This window comes from Syngnathus floridae, chromosome 5, assembly GCF_059516105.1.
Source record: "Syngnathus floridae isolate MCC-2025c chromosome 5, RoL_Sflo_1.0, whole genome shotgun sequence".
In the NCBI taxonomy this organism is placed as follows: Eukaryota; Metazoa; Chordata; class Actinopteri; order Syngnathiformes; family Syngnathidae; genus Syngnathus; species Syngnathus floridae.
In genome coordinates this window covers 6081616-6096388 of record NC_142417.1, presented here as the reverse complement: position 1 = coordinate 6096388, position 14773 = coordinate 6081616, and the positions used below count along the sequence as shown (strand labels likewise).

Here is a 14773-nt window from a genome sequence, read left to right as displayed (position 1 = left end):
TGTCCCAATGATGCTAGGTGCTAAATTGTCTGGTGCCAAAAATGTTCTTTGTAATAATCTGGGCAAAACTTTTCTTTGTAATAATATGTTCCTAATGTTAATGTCTTAATGGTTTGTTTGTGGAATATGAATTAAACAGGCAAAATCCTGTTTTTATCCATCTCGCTGGGCGGCCATTTTGCTGTCGACTGAAAATGACATCACAGGTGCCAGGCCTCACCTCACAACCAATCACGGCTAACGAGTTTTCCGATGCTGAGCTGTGATTGGTTGTTATTGGTATTAATCCGAATGTCGTGTTTAGACTCGTAGGAGCAAAATTTTAGGGGTGTCTTCCTTTTAAAACATACAGGACCGAAATAAAAATGTAGTAGATGAGGCGAGGCACAATAAAGACTCACCAGTACCATATACCCAAAAATACGCAGCTGTTAAAACCTTTTTTCTCCTTTTCCACGCACGCAAACTGACCTTCACCTGTCACGCTGGCCTCATATTTACAGCCACTGCAGCCTTACTGCCCACAGTCAGCAATCGCTGTCAATCACCAGTGGCCTCTCCACACTTGCACTCCATCTCCGAGCCCAAATCACAAAAACCACAACGGATGCTACGCTAACCAGAACGTTAGCTTAATTTATAACTCAACGCCTCCACTGAGCGCAAAGTAACAGGAAGGAATTTAGGATGTTTTCTAACATAAACTACAGTATGTGAAATAGACTCAGCAAAGATCGTGAAAAGCTGGCCTACAGAAGCACAGTGGAACATTGCCCACCGCAACTTAAAACAGTTAAATTCTACAACCACTCTTGCTTGTTTCCTGCTCTGCTTTTTTCACATATAAATTATGACAGTAACCACTAAGCCAGAAACGAGGAATTTTATCTGGCGTTATTTTTCGCGGCTTGGCAGATGCAAGCACCCTACTGAGTGCTAAAAAGATGTGAGAATTAAGATATTGTGCTTTGCCATATTTTGCAGGAAAAAGCAGTAAACTTAAGCACTCACTCGAGAAGAATCAAATTTGAGGAGGCTTGGGAAGGCCATAAAAATCAAACTAATGGAAGCTTTTGGACACAATGTACTGGACAATATTTCTGTGTCATTACTCATAATGAGAGACGAAGGACAGATGTAAAAATTGAATAAACGGCATCCGGAGTGGTTCGGCGACGTCTAACAAAATCAACGACCGTACGTAGCCGACTGCAATCGGTAGCCACCAGTCCCGTGCAGTCGCTTCATATTAGTCATTATTTGTGCCTGGTGTTTTGATATAAAGCTCTGTCACACACTTTATTTTCCGCAGACAAACACATTTACTTTCAGGGAATAGCTCATGTTTTCATCTCGGACAGAACACACACATGCACATCCTGCGGTGCAGGAAGCCGGGTCCGAGTAGGGGGTCGCCATGTGCGTCTCTCACATCCCCGGCGATTTATCTAAATGCAAATCAAGTGCTTTCACTCACACCTTCAGTTTACTTTCTAAAGAACATGTTGCTAGCCGGGCAGCCGTTCTGAGTCCGCCTTGCCATTTTAAGAGGAGCATTTCCTTCTACCAAATTTGCTTTTAAGTGAGAGCAAATTTACCCTCAGTCTGTGTGTGTGTGGGGGGGGGGGGGGGGGGGGTAGTACAGTGTCTCCTCTCAGAGAAAATAAGCAATTTGGAAGACAGGGAGAAAACTTCTATGCAATTTTTAATTAGTTACGAAAACATAACACCAAGCTGAAAAGCCTTTGTTGTCCCCATCTAGACGCTTGGTTACAAACAATTTACGCAAGACTAAAAAGAAGATATCTATAAGCAATTAAGCAATTTTCAAATGTCAAATTGCAAATGTGAACGCTAATGCTAAGTTTAGGAACTTTTCAGGAAACGCTAATGAATAGACCTCATATATATAAATGGCGATTCATCCTACAAAATAATAACGTTATCGTGGTTTTGCGAGAAAGCCTCCGCAATGCCCGAAAACTCCGCCATGTGGCCCAGTGACAGGAAGTGAGTTACGCATCAGAGGTTGTCGAGGGTCACCTGACGCTTTCTGCACGTCTACATATTGTGCTAATTAGTGCTGGCTAAGTGCACCATTAATCGACCGGCTGTCTACAGGCAACATTTCATAACAGGCTAGCACTCCAGCGACGCCGGGCAAATATATAAGCTGCGGGAAGACACACAATTTTGGTGTTAACGCTAATGGGGAAGTGGTGTCTTTTTACAAAAATAAAATAAAAAGCAATTTCACTCTATGTAGTTTTAGTAATTCTAAAAAGCTACTCTATATTTCTTTAATTTGCTTTCTAATGTTGTCAACTCTGAATGCTTTCAAATGTCATCACTGTTGATTGATTGTCTGGCCCCATGGAAAAAAATTCAAAATAGACGATATCATGCACATCTAAGAATGCGCTTAAACGTGACTTTGGATTTTTAACTGTCTTGCTTTCTTCGGCCTTGGCGCCGTCGGACTTTTCTACTGGAGGTTCTGGCGGTTGGTCTCCAGGTCGTACTCAAAGATCCATGACTCATCTCGGGTAATGACTTTCCCTAGCTAGTCTTTTCTCATTGGTCTCATCATCACTCACTCCAGTCATTGCTTGACAACTTGACGCAGAATATGTATATAAAAGCATGTGGGAAAAAAAAGTTCAATGGCTGCAAAAAGCTGAGGTCACACCCCAGGGTGATTACATTGAAGGGGGAAACGCGTAGTTTGCGGTTTGGATTTGAAATATAGCTTTTGTGACACCCATCCTGGAACTTTTCTGACGTTTTTCACATTTAACAAAAAGGAAAACTTGAGGTAAAAAAAAACAAAATTGTCAAGTCAACCGTGGGGAAAAAAATAATAATATATGTTTAGAACTGATTTTGATATGAATATAATCAAGGATAGTAATTCATTGAGTGCAATCGTCAGTAAACCACAAAGACGGGACGCACATTACACATTGTAAATATTATACTATACACCATAAAACACTAATTACAGCAGCAGCTAGAGAAAGTCAGTGTGACATAATCACTCTGCAAAAATCTTCCTCTTCCCTCTCCATTATTCATGTCTGTCAGGCGTCTTAAAAAAGTGAATAGCTTTACTTTATTTTAGTCATTTTATACAGTGCTAATCCTTTATGATAGTTAAAAGTGATAAAATATTAAGAAATTGCCTTTACATTTAATAACGGTTTTATGCGAGCCATAGTTTAAGCGTGGAACGAATTAATTCTCGTTGTTGTTTTTTTTAATTTCCTCTACTTCCAGGATATGTCAGTGAAGTATCATAGACTGCATCAACATTAAGTATTTTGGTGCTTTTTTTTTTTTTATGTGAAGCTAATGAAAGTGATACGGAAATACATCTTGAATAAGAGATCAATATACAACTTTTATGCCTCTGTTTGAATTTGGAACTGAGCAGTGTGGATTCAGAAAGGCAGATTTCTTTCTTCACTCAGGCTTAGTTGAACTCGACAACAAAGTCCATCAGCTGAGCATGCAAAAAAGCCACATCACTAAAACTGTGAAACAACTCACCTTACCAAACTTACACATTGAGTTAAAAAAAAAATTAAAAAAACATTCTACCCCAGAGCAAACCCAAACCAGACCAACTTGGAAATCTGCACATTCTTGTGCGTGTGTGCGAGTGTTGCAGGCGGACAAATGTGCAGAGAAGAAAAAAAACACGAATAAATCACAAAGCTCTCCTGTGAGTTCTGTGAGAAACTCAGTTGGGCCGGTTTCACTTTCATATTTTTTCTTTTGTTTGTTGCTTTTTTTTTTTTATACAACTTAATATTAAAACCATCTGTCCAGTACTACCACATCAAGCGGAAAAAAAAAGATAAAAACAGAGTGTATTGTATTCAAATTCAAAATGTATTGTATTCAAATATAAGCAGCCTGTAAACTACACACACAAAATGAAAAGAAAATCACTCTCACTTGTTACCAGATGACATGCAAAATGAAAATGTTGACGTGACTATTCTCACATCTTTATCATCACAATTATTTTTGCTGTGGTTGCAAAAAATTGCTTGCAGTATTTCAGCTTTTTGGCCTCACTTGGGAATAAACTACAAAACACTGTGCCAGGCTTGCACGGCCATAAGTCCTCAAAATTCTGCAGAAGCACACAAACACAATGTGATGCTGCACGCCAACCCAAACACGAGGAAATAAAACAAAGACGTTGTCACGGACCAAATGTTTTACGATTTGAACCGCTTATTTTTTGTTCTGTTTATTTTTTATTTCTGCCCACCCGAATAAAGAACATAAAATGGAGACTATTCAGCCAAGCCCACCTACTGTCGCTAAAACATGTGGTAAACAATTCAGGGGTCTCCAGGTACCAAAATCAAGAGTTGCTATTTTCTTCTTTGTATTAAAACGACGACAAACATCAACCAGGCTGAAAACAATATAATGAAGCAATTGAGCTAAATCTTAAAAGGCTTTTTTTATTTTTTTTAAAAAAGTTGCCAAAGGACAAAAATTATTATTTAATTAAATAATTCACTATTTAATTTTCATTATATTTATTTCAATGTCCTTCAAAATGACAAAGGCAACACCAACATTTAACGGGAAATCATATTAAAGTTTACACCTACTATTCTCGTGTTTTTTGATTTTCCGTGTTATGCAGAACACAATTAAGTCACTAATTTGCTGAAGTTGGTAAATTTGAACTTAAAAAAAAGTTGTGAATCGCGACAGCAATAGGATTTAGCATTAGCCAAGGGTTTGGCAAAACCACCAATGTTCGTACATCAGAAGAGGAGCTCCCTCTTCTCAGTTATGACAAAGCGCAAAAATCTATTATCTATTTTGTATGAACGACAAAGAAACAGTTAATACTCTCCAAAATCTAGATGGAATATGGCGTCCGGGCCACGAGAGCCTGAACATGGATGGACAGACCATAATTAGGATCCCCCTCACCAATCCGGTTTTTGACCTTGTTAACCCCAGAGGCTCGTTAAAGTCTCGTTACAGGAGCGCTCTGTGAGCCCCATCTTCTGTCACGCCTTCAATTAAGCCCATTGACCCACTGCGCTTATTAAACACATTCATTACCCCGAGTATTGAACCCCTGTTGCCGGCCAGCCCCTGAAAGCATCACGGCAGAGGGCGGCGGTAATACAGCGCAGCGTGGAAACCCAAAAAAGACAATGGAGAGGTAAAAATAGTATTCAACGTATATAAATAAACGGGCATTAAACTCGGCTTGCCTTCTTGCAGCTTATCAATCATCACTAATGAAGTCAGCGATTAGAGCGGCTTTGGCCTCTCAATCACACAGACGGGGAGGTGACAGGTGGAAGACCTGGGAGTGATTGAACGAGGGGTGGCGGACGTGAGCGTGAAAAGAGCTGGAAACTAGAAAAGTGGAGCTCAGACCTCTGATGAAGAAAATGAAGGGGGGAAAGAATTGGCTAATGCCATTTTCTGCAGAAATGTGAACTTTGAAGCCACACACACGAGATAGCGTTTCCTATCCTGCTAATTCCTCAAACAGGTTCAAAATTAAAACATGAATTAAGACAATATAATATAAAATTAATATAAGAAATATCAATAAATACCAAAGTAAAAGATGAACAGGCACTCTCCAGTTTCACTTTTCTCTCTTTTTACTTTTCCTGTCCTGCTTATTCCTCATACAACAGGTTCCGAATTAAAACATTAATTAAGACAAGCAATAATAAACTCAAAAATAAATACGAAATTAAATATCGATAAATATCAAAGTAAAAGATGAACAGGCATTCCTTCTCTTTGTCATGTTTTTTCCTCCCAACATCATACACGAACACAACCGGATAATCAAGGACAACTATTCATCGCAGTACATTTTGTACTTTGTCCACAGAACTCAAAAGGCTCTCCACTCAATTCGGTTTGAAACCATGACATCATCACTGCCCTTCTCAAAACAAAAGAGCGGCTCATCATTCGGCAGGGAAGTGAAGAGGGGGCAGTGAGTAGACAAAAGAAGAGATAGACGCAATGGGATTAAGAGGAGTCACATGGCAAGGTGTCACACGGAGCCATGAATCAGGGTGACAGCTCCTGGCCAGGTGTCAGGAGCTGCCTCCATGGAGCGGGATACGCAATGCTCTTTAAACACTCGAGGTCCTGCAGGTTGTTTGGTCAGAAATGGAAAAATTATTAGATGTGTGCTAACAAATCAGTTGAAGGCGGCAGAGCACCAAGCTCTCGGGGGGATGTAATACAGTAATGGTGGCGCGACATGTGAAAGAAAGCTAACAAGTCAAAGATCGGATTTGCAAGCTTGGACCTTCATGGCCTTCAGTACACTCAGCATCCACAAAATTAGGTACATCTGTCACAAGAATTAACCAGCTGAAATCAGGCGAGAGGTGGAAAAGAGTTCTGAAATTAGGCGAGAGATGGAAAAGAGTTAATAGTTGCAGGGTACGCGTTTAGGTTGGACAGACAACAGACTAGTTTACAAATCTAGTAGTAGGCCCAAAAAAAAAATCCACCATAAAAGGACAAATAATTCACAGGTTCTATTTTTTTTTAGTATTTAAAGTAAAGTATTTTTTACTTCATTTTTATTTTATTTATTTTAAGTATCTAAAGTAAAAACCTATACAAAATTATAATGCTCAGTAAATTTACTAAGTGCATTATTTTGGGTTGTTTGCTGTAACAGACAACGGCACTCATAAAATTATACTGAGCAATGTAATTTTGTGTTGCTTGTGTCATTTATCACGTAAAAAAAATAGAAAACTTGCAAGTGTGATTCTTTACACTTTTACTTAATTACAAACACAGCTTTAATAAAAACTGAGGATTATTAAATTTCTGAAGGCAGATTTTTTTTAATCAGCTCTTCTCATGAATTGTGCAAATGTCTACATGCAAATTTATGCAACAAGACAGTACTTATTTTATTTTTTTTGTATAGTAAAAATAACAGACAGCATTGCATTTTTTTCCCAGAGTAGTTTGAGAATGATTTTATCCAAACATATAGTATGTATAAAGCTCCTGTTACTATGTGGTCTTAACACGCCCTCTGCAGGGCACAGTCAAAAACTGCACACACAAAGACCTTGACTGGCTCTGGTGTCATATGAAAAGACAACTCCCCAAAAAAAAAAAATTTTTTTTTTTTTTTTTTGACAGTATCAAATAAAGCTATTTTCAGTTACGAGTGAACGACTTTGAATGAATAAACCATCACAATTCACACTCCAAATGTGGGAACAATTAAGAGTGTGAGAACCATTTTTGTTGTTGCCAAACTAAAAGTTGGCAGTCATTAGACAGTGATAGTTAATAAAAACTTTCAGGATTCCAAAAGATTATTCACGTCATTATTGAGCCTTTATTTTTTAAACTACGTGTTTGAGCACATATTGATCATTAATCTTTTCCCGGTATAGAGAACGCCAAAACAAAAACATCAAGGAAAAATATCCCTTTTGTGGCAAAGGTCAAGAAAGGTTTTCCAATTCTCCTCTTTGTTTCTCTCTCCCTCCCTCGACTTAAAAGCGCGTATTGTTCGCGAGCGGACCGGCGGAGGGAATTTATCGACGGTGTCCTTGTCTGAGAGCAGCCGGGTGTCCAAGTTGAAGTCAGAGCTCATTAATGTATCTTATTACTCTTTGGGCAAAAAAAAAAAAAAAAAGCGGCAACAGCTACAAACACACAAGCATGCACACACGGGCGTTTTGGAAGGAACGGATCGATCCAGAAGTACTTGAAGGAGGAAAGCGTTGTTGCCTCCAAATAGACGGTCGGAATTTTAAGCGTGGCGTCGGCTCAAGTAAAAACTCAAGTGTGATAAAGAGCTTGGTGGAAGGTCCAGAACAATGATGGTACCGGTACCTCAAAATGCAAATACACTGAAGTTGCACATTTCAGAATTGCATCAAAAGTTTCTGGGAAAAAGTTAGCTACTAAAGTTGCTTAAAACTTGAAAGGTCAAACTGATGAGAGTTGAGAATGTTGAAAAGCAATGACGCGTGACGTCGACCGCCTTCAGCAGTTCTCTCTCTCTGCCCTTCCACTGTACACCCGTCATCATGTTTTCGTTTTAATTAGTTTAACATATGCTTTTTGTACAAGTCAATCTTAACGTGTGTGTAAAATAAAAGCGTTTAAAAACCATGCCTAATAAGTTTTTAGAATGGCAACAAAGGTTGAATGGATGAAGTCACAATTCAATTTATGTACAGTGTTTTGTGTTAATTTGATCCTCTCGGGCCAGATATGGTCACTTTGATATTTTAGTTCAAAAATGTGACAGTGATTGAAATGTGTGCTATCTGGGAAAATACAAAAGAGTTTTTTTTTTTTTTTTTACTATATGGGGGCTTGTGGCCTCAATTCACATGCACACTTTTAAATTTAGGGCTTTACACGTAGCACCGCCGCTAACCGTCATAAGGAACAAAGAATGTACTTTGTGTGGGTGCGCATTGGATTATTTGCAACAGACAGGACCGCCCCCTTAAAATGGGCTTTATTTTTTTTTTTTTGGAGGATGAAAAGTGTGCTATAATTCTTGATCACTGGGGAATTCTGACATATGCAAGAAGACGTTGTTAGAACACCTGGGAACTGGGGCGAAAAAAAGCATGACCTTTCATTTAAGTGAATGGGCCTGACTTTCTTGGGCTGGTTTTAAATTTGAAGCAGTTAGCCGGCCGACACTGTGTCACGTCTTTGAAGACTGTATGGGTGGAGAGTTGCGGCACGACACAATGCACTGTTTGTGCGGACAAGTGTGTGAGCTCAGAGTGGCTCTATTTATGTGTAATTACAGTGAAATATGTGAATAAAGTTTCCACGGGACATTCCAGTGCAGCTGGCAGCTGTTCACTTCATCAGCTCCTGAAAGTGTGTGTTAGTCTGCCTTTTTTTTTTGTTTTAAACAAGGCCCTTCTGTGTGTTGGTGTATGTCAAAAGGGCGATCCCATAACAAGCGACAGCTATCATTAGCACTTTTTTGTCTCTGCTGGCCCTATAATCTTCTTAATTAAATCTGAAAGTGTCAATATACAATTTAATCGTCCTGATTGGATCGTCAGGGGGTTGGCTGTCATTCCGACGCCCACGGAAAACAGATCGCTGACAGGCCGCCGTCGGATCGGAGGTGGCCAAGAAACACGCTTGCTACTCGCGCACCGTTTGTGCTAAGAGAAATAAATTCCATTCGTCCTGGTCTGTCGGAAAATGATGGAAAAACGTGGCAAGAGCAGCACAGGGGCTCTGATTGAAAATGCAAAGTAGTAATTAGCCCCAAATTGAGGGCACATGCTAATCTAGGTTAGGGGGCTTCTGCAATTCCACTCACATTTCCACATTCGAGACTGATTGAAATTGTAAATAATCAGTGTGTGTGCGAGCGTGTGTAAAAAAAAAAATTCTTTCAATGCTATCGCAAGAAAATGAGGCACACGCTCTGTGATTTTAACAAGACAGGAAGGCAGATAAAGCACATTTAAGAGTGTTACAAAAGCAAAAGTGCTTTCCGGGCAAAAATGTCCACCCATTTCAAAGGGCGCTTAATTGAAAAAGAACAGTCGAGCAAAGCCGCCAACACGGCAAGAGGGTTATGTGCAATTTTTAATTCATCCGCCAAAAGTTTCATTTTTGTCTGCCCTCTGTCATCTAAGTATACTGAAGAAACGAGAAATTTGTTATTCTCTCAGCCTTTTGCCCTTCCAGGTGATGCGAGACAACAGAATAAGAATGGGCGAGAGAGAGAGAGCGAGAAACTCTCACTTCAGAGGACGAAAACAAGACTTGAAAGGCAAGCAATGGCATAAAAAGCAAGTGTGACATAAATAGTGGATGAGCAGCAATCAGGAATGCAGGGACACTGCCAAAAAAAGCATCTGAGACGCCGTACAGCCACCAGCTGTAACATCAAATAAACTTGGAGACATCAATGTTACAATACAACAAGAAAGCTGAAATTAAGTTTCAAAAATCAACAAGCAACATCAAGTTCCAGTCGTTCATTTACCGTATTTTCTGCACTATAAGGCGCACCTAAAAACCTCCAATTTTCTCAAAGGCCGACAGTGCGCCTTATAATCAGGTGCGCCTTATATATGGACCAATATTGAGCCACTACAGCAGGCGTGTCCAAAGTCCGGCCCGCGGGCTAAATGTATATATCTTATATATGGACAAAGTTTTAAAATGGGCCATTCATTGAAGGTGCGCCTTATAGTGCGGAAAATACGGTACTTGTCTGCATTATGGTCCAACGCTAGCGATATGGATATTTAAAAAAAAACTGCCTTATAATAAAAATATAAAAATAAATACAAAAAATAAATTATATATGAAAATAAATAAATAAATAAAATATATTTTAAAAATATATTTTAAAAAATATTCCACTGTTCCTATCCTCACTTGTGCTTTTACTGTACTTTCAAATAAATGTACTTCTTTTAAAAGTGACCACACAACCAGCATGTTTACAAGCGTTACAACAGTGTCATGAAGCAGCAAGTATTTTCAAGACGAGCGGCCATTGGACGAGCCGAAGTTCAAGAGGCTAACCTAACCGCTACTCACGTTCACAGCGCGAGACAACAACAGAGACTTCAATTAACTTCCCATGCGTGTTTTGGGGAAACGGGAGGCAAACAAATCGCCTCATCAAATTACACACATTCAATCCAATACACGTGTACCTAATAATGTGACCAGTGATTAGAGGTAGCGCGGTTATTAGTGGTATGGCGTATTTCTTTTAAGGATACATGAGCAAAAAGAACTGGACACGCTTGCTAAACACAAAAAGAAGACCCTCCAGCGTGGAAAAGAAAACGCACAAACGACAACGAGAGGAAAGAGAAGAAATGCTAGGAAGAAGGGGGTGATGATTGAAAGACCTCCCGAAAAACATCCTCTGGCTCTTTGCTTAATCAAGTTTAGAGGAAGCGAAAGAAAATATTGTAAAGGCGCACCATCCATATTAAAAGCAGATCACCGGAAGAAGATAATCTCATATAAGGTTCCTTTACTACTTTGAATTCTTTTAATTGTCTGGGACCGTAATAGAAACTGAGTAACCAGAGAGCCTAGACATAATAATCCCCACTTGGACTTCTTATCTTAAACACCAAATGAATGTGACAATCTCACATCTGAAAAACGACTGTGACGCAAGCGGCTTTGCTGAGATGTTAACAGAAGCAATATTCATCTCTCGGCTAATATGTTGTACAATGAACTTGATGAATGGGCTTTTAACAAACTGAGCTATTGTTAACAATTGTGAGTGGGCTAATTCATCAAGATCTTTATGGTTTTACTTTGGAAAGACGAGACAAATGAAAGGGATTCGGGAGCCGACATGACAAATGAGCGGTTCTATTCGATTTCTATGCGAGGGTCCGGAGACAAGAAGCCAAATGACCAATAAAAGGGGGTTCGTGATAGCCGGTTGGCAAAGAAACACTCAAATCTGCGCCGTTCTGCTATGAATACAATCTGTGATGTGGGGAAGAAAGCAACTGGCTGCGTTTTGGGTCCCCCCCCCCTCCCCAAAATTATTATTTTTTTCCTAGTCAAATAGCGTCACCTAGTGGTAAATTGAAGAATAGCACACACATATTGGTATGAAATGTACCGCCAAATTTGCCATTAAAGGACTTAAATGTATTTTCCCCTGCAATATTTTAGCTGGGATATATGCCCAAAAGACAGTAATAAACTTTTATATGAATATTGATTTACATTGATAGAAAACATTTTCTTCAACTATGTGTCGTATTACCATAAAATTGTCAAATCACTATATTGAGTCGCAGGGTAAACGTAAGACGTTTTTTTTAAATCTTCAAATAAGATAAATAATTCCAAGCTCTGGTAGGCCGCCCAGCAAGTGAGTGAAAAATCGTCTTTCAAAAAAAAATATCCCTGCTGCTCGATAGCATAAACATGTTGCTTAATGACCTCAAAGATGAAAGTAAAAAAAAAGGATTCAAAAGTCCAGCAGAAACAAATTAAGCAACATTTAAAAGGCGTTCAGTGCAATGGAGGACATCAATGATGGCAGAAAACTAACACACACACACACACACTGTGGGCTCTTCTCTCCATGCACGACAACAGACGCAAACATTGAGACAAACAACAGGACTGACCAGTTTGTTCTCCTGCAAGTAGAGTTTCTCCAATTTGGGGCATCCTTTGGCCAAGGCCACCATGCCTTCATCGCTGATCCCGTAACACTGACCCAAGTGAATGTCCTTCAGCTCCCCGCAGCACTCTCCAAGCTGACGGAAACAGACGAAACAAATAATCAGGCGCTTATGTTCTTCTACGAAATGGGCTCCAGATGAGTAATACCTTTTTAAGGGCTCTGTCCGTCAGTCTGTCCTGGTTTCCCACGTGCACTTTGATCAGTTGAGGACAGTGTGCGGCTAAGGAGGCTAGAGATATGTCCCCCAGCTGCTTGCACCTATAAGCCGTGTACTTCTGCAAGCCGGGACACTGCGAGGCCAAGGAGAACACGCCGTGGTCGTGGACGCCCCTGCAGTCCGAGATGTTGATCTCGGTCACATTCTGCCTTCGAGAGGCTATTTTTGCCAGGAGATCATCGTTTACCTGAAAAGGGAAGGCAGCAATACAGTTTGTTAACCTAGCTTCTGTTATTGGATGAAAAATGTGCTTAAGCAATGAAAAAGATGACTTTTTGCTGTTGTGACTTACTTGTTGTAGGCCACTGAGGTCGATTTGCTTCCAGAATTGGAAGTCCAAGCAGAGGTCCCTCCAGTACTTGCAGACTAAAGAGGCACACAAGCAACGCTCCTTCACCGTCAAATGTGAGAGAACCTGTGATGAGACAGAAGGTATTTAATAACAAAGACACATCTAAAAATAGAATTTTGCTGACCTTAAGAAGAATGGAAGAAGGCAGGTGGTTGATGCTTAAATGATCCGCAACGTCAGAGCCTCTGGCCTGGCAGTCATCAAGGTGCTGCAGACCGGCGGGGGACGAGTCAGAGCTTTGGGGCAGATCGGCCTGAGGAGCCGACCCGAGGCAGCCGTCGGCCACTGTTGAGGAAGAGGAGGATGATGGAGAAGAGGAGGAGGAAGAGGCCAATGGGCAGATGGGAAGATGGCAGTGGCCAGTTTGGGAGTTTGAGGACGCCTCCCCCACGCTTCCGCCCACGCCTCCGTTTTCGATGCTACCATCAGGGGCAGAAAAGGCACAGCGTGGCTGCTTGTTGCAAGGTGTGCACCTCTGCACCTCGGAACACTTTCTCTTACACACCTGCATGGAGGGAGACACACACCGATTACATGAGGAAAACCGAATTGGGAAACTTGAGGAGTGCAGCTGGTCGTATTCCTGACAAGTATTTTATCAGATCAAAAAAAATTGCAGCTTTTTAGGCCATATTGTCATAGGTGAATATTTCACCAGCATCTCACCATCTCGGCGTAGTCACTGGTGCAGCCGGGTACAGGCACAGGAATGGGCACAGTCACAGACACGCCGGCGGTCCGAAAAAGAGCCGGCGGTGGAATGAGTTTGGCCGGGACAGCTGACAACAGGCTCCTCCCCTGCCCTTCCCAAATAGCTATCTCTGGTGGCGAAAGCAAGAACTTGGAGCAGTCCTCAGGAGAGGCGAGTAATGCGTAGCGCTCGGCGAGTTTGGAGGCAGCCGCCGCGCTGACTCCGACCGCACCGACGCCCGGGACGGTAATGCCGGTGACGCTGCTGTGACGGCACCCGTTGCCGTTGACGCCGGCCTCCGGAGGGTCGCTGTCCTCGCTCAAAGTGCCGCTGCCGCCGCTGCTGCTGTGGATGATGAAACACAGCATGCAAGGCCCCTGCAGGAAGCAGTTCCTCTTCTTCTTTGTCCTGTGATGCTGCTTGCGTGTCTTCTTCTTCAAACCGTAACCATTTTTCGAGAGAAGATGGCCCATATAGAAGACTCAAAAAAAACTCTGGAAGGGAATCAGATACCATACGTTTAGTTTCAAATAATAATGACCACATCTGTGGTCAATGTTGAAACACAGTGGAGCCATTTTTCATTCTGTCGGTGTTCATTAGGGTCAGAGGTGAGCTGGAGGCCTGGTCTGCTCACCAGCCAATCACAGGGCACTTGGAAAATATAAGGACTGTGCTTATTTTATAGGTTTCAATATGGCTTTTAATTACATCCATTTAAATTGAACATTTTTACATCATACCTTTAGTATTCATTTAAATTTCAGTTGACAGTCAACTACAGGGCATTTGAAGAAAAGCACTCACTCACATCAATAACATTCAATGATGCGAGATTCAAACCCTGAACCTCAGAATGGAGAGGCGGACGTATCTAACCACTATTCCACTGTGCTGCCTTATGCCGCGCATCTCTGCAAACCATGATAACGAACACAGTTAACGCCTCTGTCAGTAAACTCCAAAGTGGGCTTTATTGACTTTGAAAAGCCAGATTGTTTAAGTATTTCGCTGCACCTATTGTTTAAGCAGATTCACGAGCACATTGCGATACTACAGTTTGGTAAAGAAATGGTCGCATGGTGGCTATCGAACGAAAACAAAAGATGTAAACAAGAGAAAAGGTTGTCAAATGAGGCATCTACACAAACAAAGCAACACTGCAATGGGGTGCAAATATTTGCAACCTGAACGAAGCGTCATGCATTGACATTGTCTGTATCTTTGCAAGCTTTAATGAGTGATAAAGAGGCGACTAAGAGCTATGCTGCAAGGCTA

At 41.0% G+C, this 14773-nt stretch overlaps 1 protein-coding gene across 3 annotated transcripts in view; it reads right to left on the bottom strand.

Moving 5' to 3' along the window:
• The window catches only part of fbxl17 (F-box and leucine-rich repeat protein 17), a 178010-nt gene that overhangs the window by 162813 nt on the left and 424 nt on the right, over positions 1 to 14773 (bottom strand). For 2 of the 3 annotated variants that reach the window (XR_015858440.1, XM_088374927.1), the window contains exons 2-6: positions 13471 to 13989; positions 12929 to 13309; positions 12745 to 12867; positions 12382 to 12639; positions 12177 to 12308 (exon numbers count right to left, since the gene is read on the bottom strand). Coding sequence is in view for 2 of the 3 variants with exons in the window: in XM_088374927.1 (XP_088231053.1) it covers positions 12177 to 12308; positions 12382 to 12639; positions 12745 to 12867; positions 12929 to 13309; positions 13471 to 13968 (1392 nt within the window). In the remaining variant the exon portion in view is untranslated. Of the gene's footprint in view, positions 1 to 12176; positions 12309 to 12381; positions 12640 to 12744; positions 12868 to 12928; positions 13310 to 13470; positions 13990 to 14306; positions 14402 to 14773 lie in introns of those variants that run through there. The other variant, XM_088374928.1, reaches the window with a different exon arrangement.